The 13,571-nt window shown below is 45.5% G+C and overlaps 1 protein-coding gene across 1 annotated transcript in view; it reads right to left on the reverse strand.

The window, feature by feature from the left end:
* The window catches only part of RFX2 (regulatory factor X2), a 99,502-nt gene that overhangs the window by 46,719 nt on the left and 39,212 nt on the right, over positions 1-13,571 (reverse strand). The window contains exon 2 of the mRNA XM_060007554.1: positions 48-160. Coding sequence (XP_059863537.1) covers positions 48-152 — 105 coding nt within the window. The 5' untranslated portion in view covers positions 153-160. The remainder of the gene's footprint in view (positions 1-47; positions 161-13,571) is intronic.

A 13,571-nucleotide genomic window follows, 5' to 3' on the forward strand; every position in this document is an offset into this window, starting at 1 on the left:
GCTGGTTTTCCCGGAGCGGCCTGAGCGGCAGGCGGCTGGTCCCTTACCTGTGGCGAGGCTGGCACAGGCTGGGCCACAGGCGCCTGGGCTGCTGACGAGGGACACAGAGCCACGGAAGCCGGCGAATCCGATCCACCCTCTGAATTCTGCATGCTCAGTTCTAAAGAGAGGCGGAGAGAGAGTGAGTGGGGCAGGGCTGTCTTCACGAAGCCCAAAGAGGCAACATACACGATAGGTGAGCGGTAATGACCTGCAGTCTTCCAAGTCCAAATGCGGGGATCCTGGCCAGACTAGGTAAGGAAGGGGAAGCGGGGAAGAGGTTGCACAACTGTTCCATAAGAAGAGAGAAGGGAGGGGGCCGGGGATGTTTGTCCAAATATAAACCCGAAAAAATAGCTCTGCAGGAATTCCTGAATGCAGGGGACAACAGCTCCCCCTTTCCGATCTGATCGGGCTCATACGACTTCTTTACTCGTTTACCGACAAAACCAAAAGCTCCTGGGGGATGCTGGCCATCTGCGGAGCTACTGCACCCCAAACTATAAGCGCATCCTCCTAGGGCAGGGTCTCCCCCTCGGCACTGCTGCCACTGGGCAGGTCATTCACGTTCTGCGGGACCATCCTGGGCCCTGTGTGGGGCGGAGCGGCATCCCGGGCCCCACCCACTTGATGCCAGGAGCACGCCCAGTCGCGACCACCACAGATGTCGCCAGACATTGCCCAGTGTCCCTGGGGGGCGGTGGGGGGGATGGATTCAACGCTGGTTAAGAATCACTGGTTTAGGGAGAAAAAAGGTGACAGCAGAGAAAGAAATGGCTCATCCCTTGGGGCTGGAGAAAAATCCTCAGGCATTTCAGCAATAAGAAAAAGTGCCTTCTGCTCCTTTGCCCATGAGAAAGCAGACGAGTACGTTTCTCTGCAGCCAGGTGTAGATATCTTTCAAGAAGGTAATTTAAAAATTCTCCACCAAGATTCATTTAATCTCAGCACGCAGTGGCAGACGATAGTCACTCCAGGAAAATGCTGAAAGTCAAACCCTGTTCATTTTTTAATAAACACTGGCTACCTTAAGTCTTTGGAGAAGCAGTTCAATCCGCAAACTGCATAGAGGTGGTTTTGTGGTCACACACACCTGTCCCCATCCCTGTCCCGTCCTGGCTGCGGCTCTGAGCACATCCCCCCAGGAGTGAAGTCTCCCAGCTCCTGACCCCCAGGGAGGCCTGGACAGCATGGCACATACCACGGTGCCCAGGACCTACGGCCAGAGATTTGATATATGTTTCTCTACAGCCCCAAGAGTCCCCACCTCCAATAATGGGTGGAGAATTTTTTTCAAATCCTTTTTAAAAGAATATAAACTGATAATAGATGAAAATAATTTGCCTAAGGGAAGCAGAAAGATGTGTGTGTGTGTTTGATCTGAGAGTGTTGCCTCAATCCCATCTTTACTGACTCTCCCAGGACTCCCCCATCCCCCTCCCAAACGCCTTTGGTGCCACAAGAACCACTGGATGGACCCTGGCGGTGCCTGTGGCATTTTTCTCTTTCCCGTGACCTTGCCTTGGTTCTCACCACCAGATGTCCCCAGAGCCATGCGGTGACAGGTGCCTCCTACATTCTTCGACTCTTTCGGAGGAAGAGGGAGAGGAGGAGGAAAAAGAAAGAGGAGGAGGGTGCGAATTTCTAATCGTGCAAACGTTTCCTGGGTCTCCAACATTCTCTGCCTTCCTGATGGAACTGACCTTTGGAATTATCCTGCTGGAACCTGCTTAATCGAGGTCTCTTGTTTATGGTTTTCTCTGATCGTTTTAAACCAGTCCTTTGCCCACTCTGCACCACTCTGTTCCCATCTGAAGCCAGGAAGCAGGTACCTTCAGCGGCACTAGGAGGAAATGGATTAGAACTCTCCATGAAACGAATCCACTGGTGAGAAAGTGAGCAGGCTGACTTTGCTGAGACCAGTCCCTTGTTCCACAGTTGAAGTCTTATGGAAACAGGGAGAACCTGTGAGTGTTGGGATAGACAGTGGGCCCATGCTGTGCTTAGCGTGGCCAGAACACACCTTCCAGAACGCAAGTGAGGCTAACACACTGCTGACCAGCATGCACTGTCTGTCTATCACACTGCTTAGTGTGTATCGTTTAGACCAGAGTCAGCAACCTTTTTCTGTAAAGGACCAGATACTTTCGGGCCCACCTGGTCTCTGTTAACAACTACTAGACTTTGCGATCATAGCACAGGAGCAAAAACGGCTGACATGTGAACGAATGATCCTGGCTGTGTTCTAATAAAACTTTATTTATAGAAACAGGTGACAGGCCAGGTTTGGCCCATAGGCCATGGCTGCTGGTCACTGGTCCATATAATTTTTTTTTTTTTTCTGCACCACGCGGCATGCAGGATCTTAGGTCCCTGACCAGGGATCAAACCTGGGTCCCCAAGCAGTGGAAGTGTGGGGTCCTAACCACTGGACCACCAGGGAAGTCCCTGGTCCATATAATTTGGGTTTAATAAAGTGACATGGTTTTGGAAGGTTGGGAGAAAAACTACACTGTCTGGAATCAAAGCCTGAGGCCACAGGCCCTTGATCCAGCGCCTAGTTCTCGTGGCCATGTCTCACCAACGTGACAGGACTGGAGGAGCCCCGGAGGGCGACTCAAACTGTGTGGAGGGTGGAGCTGTTGACATTTAAAGACAAACGCAAGTATCAGACACTGGTCTGAAATGCCAGCAGTGGTCTTCCCGAAGCTTGCCAAGTCAAAAAGAAAACTGATTGAATCCCGGAACCCCAGAAGCCAGGTGTAGCCCTTAAAACTTAGGATGGGAGTTTGGGCACAGATGACTTTGGGGAGCTGTGGTGGGTTGAATAGTGTCCCCCCCGACCCCCAAATTCATGTCAACGTGGAATCTCAGAATGTGACCTTATTTGGAAATAATGTCTTTGCAGATGTACTCAAGCAAAGGCTTAAGGTGAGATCATACTGGATGAGGGTGGGCCCTAAATCCAGTGACAGTGTTCTTGTAACAGACAGAAAAGACACACAAGGAAGAAGGCCATGTGACAATGGGGGCAGAGACTGGAGTGACGCAGCTACAGGCCAAGGAATGCCAAGGCTTGCCGGGGCCACCAGAGCTGGAAGATCCTCCCCTAGAGGGATCATGGCCCTCTTGACACTTTCTAGTCTCCAGAACTGTAAGAGGATAATTTTTTGTTGTCTCAAGCCACCCAGTCTGTGGTACTTTGAATGGCAGCCCTAGGAAACTCACACAGGGGTCCCTACGGTGCATCCTGCAAGGTTTGGTGTCCTGCTTCTGTGCCAGGCCCAACTCAGGCAGCTGACACATATTTATCAAATGAATAAACACTTTAGTAACGCCTTAGTATTACATCTGATACTGAATTATAAAAATTTACACATAGCATTTCAGATAGTGAGAGTCTATGAAAGCACTTTATAAAACATAATAATACACAGAATTGTTATTTCAAGAGGCAGTACAGCTAGGAAATACAAATAGGTTCATAAAGGTTTCAGAAAATGTACGATCTACCTGGTTATTTCAGGGGTAACTAAGACCCTTCTGGAAAAGGTAATGACCTTTTGAGACCGACTGTTCTGCTCCCCGATTCATTCCTTGACGCTAGGATCAGACAGACAGACTGACAGACGCTGTGTGGGACAGCCTGGCTGCTCTAATATATGAACACACAACAGGCCCATCTACGGAGAATGTGGAATCCTTCCTAAGATAATCAAGATTGTAGGTTGCACAAGAGCTGATCCAGTTTCCTGAAAAAATGTTTTATTTGGGTCTATTAATCAAGGGTTCTGAGCACATCAAAGTTTAGGTTTAAAAAAAAAAATGCTTTTAGGGCTTCCCTGGTGGCGCAGTGGTTGAGAGTCCGCCTGCCGATGCAGGGGACACGGGTTTGTGCCCCGGTCCGGGAGGATCCCACATGCCGCGGAGCGCCTGGGCCCGTAAGCCATGGCCGCTGAGCCTACGCGTCCGGAGCCTGTGCTCTGCAGCGGGAGAGACCACAACAGTGAGAGGCCCGCGTACCTCAGAAAAAAAAAAAAAGGCTTTTATATGTATTTTTAAAAGATTTTTTGGATGTGGACCATTTTTAAAGTCTTTATTGGATTTGTTACAATGTTTCTTCTGTTTTATGTTTCGGTTTTTTGGCCGCGGGGCATGTGGGATCTTAGCCCCGACCAGGGATCAAACCCATACCCCCTGCGTTGGAAGGGTAAGTCTTAACCACTGGACCACCAGGGAAGTCCCAAAAAATGTTTTTTAAAAGGCATACAGGGCTTCCCTGGTGGCGCAATGGTTGAGAGTCCGCCTGCTGATGCAGGGGACATGGGTTCGTGCCCCGGTCCGCGAAGATCCCACGTGCCGCGGAGCGGCTGGGCCCGTGAGCCATGGCCGCTGAGCCTGCACGTCCGGAGCCTGTGCTCCGCAACGGAAGAGGCCACAACAGTGAGAGGCCCGTGTACTGCAAAAAAAAAAAAAAAAAAAAGGCATACAAAAGATCACTGACTTTCAGTAATGGTGGAGCAGATTGGTTGGACTAACCCTCCTGCAGATAACAATTACAAAATCTGGGCAAAGTATTTTTTTTTTTAAAGCAACTATTTAAAGACACCAGGGGGTGACCAAAGCAGGCAGACACTGCCAGGGAGTCCACCCTTGAAAGACCACTGTCAGACTGGTTGGTGACTCTGGCTTTTTGCTTGGTGGCACACCCCAGTCCACAAATGCTTGGGTGGCAGAAAGCATCAGCCTGGTCATCTTGAAGTGTCAGAGGAGAGAGTTCACAATGTTGTGTGTGTGGGGGAAGAAACAGAGCCACAGAGCAGGTGAACTCCCAAATTCGACTATAAGGTCCACCCAAATCTTTAGCCAACTGGCTAGAAGCCACACATGTGGGGGAGTCATGGGGGTCTTGGAGAAAAACTGGCAGTTCAAAGATGAAAAAACTATGTGGAGATTTCAGCTGCTACTCACTGCAGGAGGAGCAGAGTTTGAGTCCAGCCAAGTTAAATGCCAGCAGGGGAAACACAGCAGAATCCAGAGACTCTCCAACATATCATTCATGATGTCCAGGACCCAAGAAAGACCACGAGCTATGAGAAGAAATAGGAAATGGTGATTCATACCCAAGGAAAACAAACAAACAAAAGGAGTCAATTACAACCAAACCAAGATAATCCAGGTGATGCAGATAAAGCAGCTACTGAAAATAAGCTCAAGAATTTAAAGGAAGTTATATGCACAATGAACGAACGTATGGGAATCTCAACAGAAGAAGAGAAAATTTAAAAAAAGAACCAAATAGAAATTCTGGAGCTGTAAAGCAAAATAACTAAAATGGAAATTTCACTGGATATGCTTCACAGCTGATTAGAGATGACAGAAGGAAGAGTCATTGAACTTGAAGATAGATCAATCAATTTGAAGAACTGAGAGAAAAAAAGTTAAAGAAAAAACCCCACAAAAAACAGAACATGCAACCTAATATACATGTAACTGAAATCCCAGAAGAAAAGGAGAGAATGGGAAAGGAAAAAAAAGATAGATTTGAAGAATGGCCAAACATCTCTTAAATTTGGTGCAAGACATCAACTTACAGGTCCCTGAAGTTCAACAAACCCCAAGAAAGATAAATACAAAGAAAATCAACTTAGGTGTGTCGTGGTTAAACTGCTAAAATAAAAAAATAAAAAGATAATCTTTAAAGCAGCAAGAGAAAACTACATACTATATTTCAAGGGAACAATAGCATGGATGATAACCAACTTCTCATCAGTAACAATGGCAACCAGAAAACAATGAAATGACATCTTTAATGTGTTGGGGAAAAAAACCTTGTCAACCCAGAATTCTATATCCAGCAATGCTATTCTTAAAAGAAAGGTGAGGGCTTCCCTGGTGGCGCAGGGGTTGAGAGTCCGCCTGCCGGTGCAGGGGACACAGGTTCGTGCCCCCGTCAGGGAAGATCCCACGTGCCGCGGAGTGGCTGGGCCCGTGAGCCATGGTGGCTGAGCCTGCGTGCCCAGAGCCTGTGCTCCACAACGGGAGAGGCCACAACAGTGAGAGGCCCACCTACCGCAAAAAAAAAAAAAAAAAAAAAAGGAAGGTGAAAATAAAGACACTTTATGCTAAACAAAACCTGAGAAATTTTGCTGCCTATACTATAAGAAATGCAAAAGGAAGTTCTTCAGGATGGAGGGAAATAACACCAGATGGTAAACTGGGATGTATATGAAGGAATAAAGATCACTTGAAATGATAAATATGTGGGTAATTGTAAAAGACTGTATTGTTTTCTTTCCTTCTCTTAATTTCTTTAAAATGTCTATATCTATTTTTTAAAATTTATAACATTCTCTTGTGGGATTTATAATATATGTAGATATAATCTATATAACAATAATAGCACAAAGGAATGGGAGGATAAATGGAATTACACATGCAAGGTTCTTGTATTTTACATGATGTAGTAAAAACTCTACCTAGTTTGTGATAAAGATGCATATTGTAAACCCTGAAGTAACCTCTAAAAAATACAAAAAGACATAGCTAAAAAATTAATAGAGGAATAAAATGAAATACTAAACATAACTGATTATCCCCAAAGAAGGCAGGAAATGAAGAACAAAAAGCAGATGAAACAAATAGCAAAATGGGCTTCCTCTATCCAGACATATTAATAATTACATTACATGTAAATAGAGTGAACACTTGAATGAAAAGGCAGACATGGTCAGCCTGGATAAAAGACAAGATTGCATTATATGCTGTCTAAAGAAACCCTCTTTAAATATAAAGGCATACATAGGTGGAAAATAATGGGATGGAAAAAGGTAAGCCATGCAAATGCTAATGTTAAGAAGGTTAGACTGGCTATAATGATCAGACAAAATTGACTTCAAGGCAAAGAACATTGCTAGAGATAATGATGAACATTTCATCATAAAATTATCAATTTATCAGGATGACATAATCATTACAGATGTGTGTGCACCTAGTAATACAACTTCAAAACAGAACTAAAGGAAAAATCAATAAATAAGTAATCATAGTTGGACACTTTAAACACCCTTCTCTCAGTTATTTTGACAGGAACTAAACAAAAGTTCCAATAAAGATATAGCATATCTGAGTGACACGACCAACCACAATGAGCTAATTAACATTTATAGAACACAAGCACCCAAACCTGCACTTTCTTCTCAAATGAACATGAACTATTCACAAAGATGGGTCATGTTCTGGGACATAAAGCAAGTCTCAATACATTTCAAAAGAATGAAATTATACAGAGCATGTATGTACTTTGAGCATAATGGAATCAATTAGAGATCAATAAGATATCCAGAAAAATGCCAAAATATTTTAAAAATAAAAAATATGCTTCTAAAATAACCCACAGGTCAAAGAATAAACCACAAGAGAAATTTAAAATATTCTGAACTAAATGACAATGAAAACATGACATATCAAAGTTTGTGGGATGCACCTAAAGCAGTGCTTAGAGGGAAATGGTTAGCTCTATAAACTTATATTAAAAGAAAGGCTTAAAATTAATCATTAAGTTGTCAACCTTAGGAATCTCTAAAAAGACAAGCAAATTAAACTTAAATTAAGTAAAAAGAAGGGGGAATTCCCTGGTGGTCCAGTGGTTAGGACTTGGTGCTTTCACTGCCAGGGTCCAGGTTCAATCCCTGGTGGGGGAACTAAGAAAAAAAGAAAAGAAATTTCAGTTTTGAGGAAATTTTGCTTTGGTTCATTTTCTCTGTTGTTTGGAGAGGTTTTTAAAAATTTCATTAATTTCTCCTTTATTGTTTCCTTCTTTTTACTTTCTACTTTTTTTTTTTTTTTTTGGTCATGCTGCAGAGTTTGCAGGATCTTGTTTCCCCGACCAGGGACTGAACCCGGGCCATGGCAGGGAAAGCCTGGAATTCTAACCACAGGGCCACCAGGCAACTCCCAAAACTGAAATTTCTTCAAAAAAGAAATGAGCTATCAAGCTATGAAAAGACATGAAGGAAACATAAATACACATTACAGTGACCCTCGAACAACTCGGGGTTAAGGGCACTGATACCCGCCACTCCACGTGCAGTCAAAAATCTGAGTATAACTTCACAGTCGGCCCTCCGTATCCACATCTCTGCATAATTGAACCAACCAAAGACTGTGCAGTACTGTACTATGCATTTATTGAAAAAAATCTACAAATAAGTGGACCCATGCAGTTCAAACCTGTGATGTTCAAGGGTTAATTGTACTAAGTGAAAGTAAACGCATACATACTGTGTGATTCCAACTATGTGACATTCTGGAAAAGGAAAAACCATGGAGACAGCAAAAAGATCAGCGGATGCCAGGAGTTGGTGGAAGGAGGAATGGATAGGAGCACAGAGGATCCTTAGGGCAGTGAAAATGCTCTGTACAATACCATACATTTGTCCAAATCCATAGAAAGTACAACACCAAGAGTGAACCCTAGTGTAAAGTATGGACTTCGGGTGATAATGACTTGTTAGGGTAGGTTTATCAACTCTAACAAATGTACCATCTGGTGAGGGATGTTGATAGCAGGGCAGGTTATGCATGTGTGAAGGCAGAGAATATACAGGAAATTTCTGTACCTTCCTTTCAATTTTTCTGTGAACCTAAAACTTCTCTTTAAAAAAATCATAGAGGGGCTTCCCTGGTGGCGCAGTGGTTGGGAGTCCGCCTGCCGATGTAGGGGACGCGGGTTCGTGCCCCGGTCCGGGAGGATCCCACATGCCGCGGAGCGGCTGGGCCCGTGAGCCATGGCCGCTGAGCCTGCACGTCCAGGGCCTGTGCTCTGCAACGGGAGAGGCCACAGCAGTGAGAGGCCCGCGTACCACACACACACAAAAAAAATCATAGAAAAAAAAGAAAAGATTGAAAACTCCCTATACAAGAACGAAAGAGAAAAGAAAAACACACAAATTGCCAATGTCAGGAATGAAATGAGATACACCTCGACAAACAAATCAAAATGATAGTAAGGAACTACTATGAACAACTTTAGCCAATAAATTCAGTAATTTAGATCAAACAAACACTACACACCAAAACTGCCACAAGATGAAATAGGAAATATGCATGTCATACACCTAACAAGGAAACTGAATACATTATTGAAAACCTTCCTACAAAAAAAAAACTCTAGGCACAAACAGTGTCACTGGTGAATGATATCAAACACTGAAGAAGGAATTATCACACAAATTCCATCAGCAAATAGAGAAAGGAATACTTCACAACTCATTTCATGAGGTCAGCAAAAACCCTGATACCAAAACTTGATAAAGATATTACAAGAAAAGTACTTAGACCAATATCTCTCATGAGCACATAGGCAAAAATCATAACAAAAACTAACAAATCAAATCCAGCAATATATAACCACTATAACCCATACTTATGTTGTCAATTGTTTTTTTTCTAATGAAGCCCCAGCTCTTTTCCTCCTCAGTTATTTTTGACAAAGGTGTCAAGGCAATTCAACAAGGAAAGGTAGTCTCTTAAACAAATGATATATCCACATGGGAAGAAAAAAACAAATGAACCTCTATCCCTACCTCATGCCATACACAAAAATGATTTTGAGTTAGATCACAGACTTACACATAAAAGCTAAAACTATAAAACTACTACGAGAAAACAGGGGTGTAAGCAAAGGTTACTTAGACAGGGTGCAGAAAGTAATGAACATAAAAGAAAAAACTTGATACATTAGATTTCATCAAAATTTAAAACTTCTGCTCATTAAAGGATTTCACTAAGAACCCAAATTGGTAAGCCACAGTCTGGGAGAAAATATTTGCATAACTTGTATCTGGAATACAAGGGCTTTTATCCACAGTATATAAAAAGGGCTTTTAGCCACAGTATATAAAAATCTCCTACAACTCAATAATAAGAAGACAACCTAATGAGCAAAAAACTCGGATAGGCACTTCATAAAGGTATACAGATGCCCCAAAAGGATATGAAATAGTACTCAACCTCGATAGATACCAGGCAACTGCAAACTAAAACTGCAATGAGATGCCACTCACTAGAATGGCTAAAATAAAAATATCGGACAACGACCAATGTTGTGAGCACATGGAGAAATTGTAACTCTCACACACTTGTGGGGATGTAAAATGATACACCACAGTGGAAAAAAGGTTTGGCAGTCTTCTAGCAAGTCAAACGTACCCTTTAACCCAGAATTCCTCTCCTGGATGTTTATCCAAGAGAAATGGAAACATATGTCTTCAAAAAACCTATATAAGCATGTTCGTAGCAGTTTTCTTGACAAAAAGGAGAAATAACCCCAATATGCATTAGCAGAAGAATGGGTGAGAAACTGCAGACTGTTTCATTAAGTTAATGACGCATAGTGTAATCCCCCAACCATTAAACACACCCACACACACAGCCAAAAAGCTGATGGGGAACAACTATTCATTGACAGAAAATTATGAACTACTGAGAAACGTAACACACAGGTGAATCTCAAAATCATTACGCTGAGTGAAAGAAGATGGATCCGAAAGAGTATACACATAATACAGGATGGGCAAAGCTAATTAACCCAAGGTTAAAAAAAATCAGAAAGAGTGTGGGTGCAGGGATTGACTTAGGAAGGGATGGGGGAAACTTTGAGAGAGGTGGATGGTCACGTTCTCTATGTGATAGGGTGTGCATTACGTGGAATATCCATCTGTCAAAACTGGACAGCTAAGATTTTCACATTTATTGTCTGTAAATCTTTTTTTTTTTTTTTTTTTTGGTCACGCCGTGCAGCTTTCGGGATCTTAGTTCCCCGACCAGGGATCGAACCCGGCCCCTGGCAGTGGAAGCACTGAGTCCTACCCACTGGACTGCCAGGGAATTCCCGGTCTGTAAACCTTAACCTAAAAAACCTTAAGTAACGAGCAGAGGATGGGGAGTGGTTTTTGGTATAGGTGGTGCAAGATGCAGGATGCTGATAACTGTAAGAGGCGGGTGGTGACTACACAGGGTTCATTATCCTGTGGGTGGGTTTTGTTGATGTTTGAAATTTCCAAAATAGAAAGTTAAACAAAAAAACCCATCCGGCTATTAGCTTTCAGCCACAAAGAATAAGCGCAAGCTTCTGCCTTTCTCCACATGTGCTGGTTTGCTGGGCTAGCAGCCCTTGAAGAGGAGGCCAGTCGTTTCGGGAGTCCTTCTGGAAGGTGTGAGGCGGGATCAGGGTGACTCCTGGGGCAGCGCGGAGGTGGCCCGCCCGTGAGGACAAGGGCAACCGGCAGCCACACGCAACGTGAAGTCCTCTGCTTTTCCTTTTCCCTGGTCAGCTGGGTCAGGCTCCTCGGTGATCCCAATCACCTTGGGCGGCTGCACTTCTGCTCTGAACTTGAACTTGAACTTGTGATAGGAATAATTCCGTTGCCGTCTTCCCCGCTTGTTCTATCACAGTCACTTGTCCTCTCTCCTGTTTTTTCTTCCCCAGGCCGGGACCGAGCCTTCTTTCTCCGACTCTATCTGCGGCCGCTCCCTGGAACACGACCCACGGCCCAGCCTGGCCAGGTTGGCCCAAAGCTCTTTGTGCTCAGAGACACGCCCGGCGTGTTGTTTATAAGCCGAGCACATTTCCTTTGCCATCTGGTCCACGATAAGGGCAAACTTGAGAAATAAAGTGGAAAAGCGCAGGGCCACGGTGCCACTTCCCCTCCTGGGCCGGCCTGGCATTTAGAAGGCACAGCTGACCTTCTGGAGACGCTGCCCAGAAACACCCACCAGCAGGAGCAGGGGCGAGGGTTCCTGAGTGTATGTGAGGGGGCCAAGCAGAGACCCGCGGTCTGCAGCCCTGGATCAGGGCCTCCATGAATGAAGCTGTCTGGGCACAAAGGGAAGAGGCTTCTGTTTACGGGAGAATACGCTGGTTACCTAGTAACCAGCAATGACGGGAAAGGAAATGCAGAAAAAGCTGAGGGCAATTTCTGGGCCTGGTTCCTGGTCCAGCGCTGACTCACCATGACCTGAAGCAATCTCCTTTCCATTCCCCGTTCCTCCCCGTGCCAAGGGGAGGGATCACCTGCCTTGCATAGGTCTGGTCCATATTTAGGAAGCAGCATGTCATCTCTGGGTAATTAGCGGGGAGCCGGCCCGGCGGGTTTCTAGTTCCCTTCGTTCTGATTGGCCAGTTAACTTCCGCTCTGGGGAGACGCAGGCCTTTTACTTTTACTTTGCGGAGAGACACATGGCCTCCTCGGGACATCGGTTCATGTTCTGCTGGTACTTGGTGGCATCTGGATGGCACCTGGGTTCATTGGCCCCCAAGAAAGCAATTCATTTCTTCCCCATGGACAAGAAGGAACAAGTCCAGAATGTTCTCAAGAGCATGAATTGTTTCAAACACCGGGGTCTGGTCTGATGCTTGTGTTGACATTCCCACAGTTATTAAGGGGACCAGAAAAATCAGGTCCCTTTTTTTCTTTTGGGTCCCCTTCAGTCTGAGGCCAGGTCTAGGGAGCAAGCCACATGGAGTTTAGATTCTCTGCTGTCCCTGCTGGCGTGTGGCCCCTGCTGAGCGCCAGGCACCCAGAGGAGACCCGTACGCTTGGAGGACTAAATGGCCGTCTCCTCCTTGCCGAAAAGTGGATCCTTTAACCCTCCATGATGGTGGAAACCACATCCTTTCTCTCTTGGACACTCCCACGCACCACCCCCAGTAGGCACGGATGCAGGGTCCCCACTGGTCATTCTCTGTGGGGGGCTGGCCCAGGCACTATGGGTGCTGATGGCATCCCTGGCCCCCAGATGCCAAGAGCACCTCCCAAGCCTGAGTCTCTGATGCACCGCTGAGCATCTCTGGGGTGTGGGGTAGGGTCGCCCCGCTTGAGAAGCTCTGTTCTCAGGGAACATGCAGCCTCTGGGAAATGAGCTGGACAAACGGCGCTCGGGTACAATGGACTCACAGACAAGTTGAGAATGGGGACAGTGACAAAGAGGGCACTGTGGTGACCTGGGCACCAAATCGCTGCAATCCGGCCAGAAGGAGGGGGGAAACGACTGGACCCTTTAAAATCTACCCACTCTTTGCAATCATCATAATTTCAACTCACATCAAGGGTGACCCATTGTTCCCTCTTGGCCTAAACCTTCTGGACGCCCTGGCATTCCTCAGCTAATTTTCAGTTTTGTGTTTTTTTTTCCTTTTGCAGCCATGGACTTTGAAGGATCAGAGCTGGCTCCGAGTCCCTCTGGAATGAAGTATCTTCAGAATTCAAATTCCTTTTTCTTTGGTAAGAACTGGGCTTCTGTTCCTGTTTTCTTGTTGGAAGCCAAGCTTTCCCTCTTTCTCCAGCAGAGAGAAGATCAGACCCAAGCCCTGGAACTATCCCTCAGAGGGCTCTAAGCTCAATGCAGGGGGTGGGAGGCGGCCAGGTCCGCGGCCAGTCCCATGGTCCCAGGGTTCGGGGTCGAGTGGGACAGGCCCCTCTGAACTCCAAGGACAGCCACCTTTCCTCCCCCGCACTGTAACACGGCAA

This window comes from Delphinus delphis, chromosome 3 (assembly GCF_949987515.2).
Source record: "Delphinus delphis chromosome 3, mDelDel1.2, whole genome shotgun sequence".
NCBI lineage: Eukaryota > Metazoa > Chordata > Mammalia > Artiodactyla > Delphinidae > Delphinus > Delphinus delphis.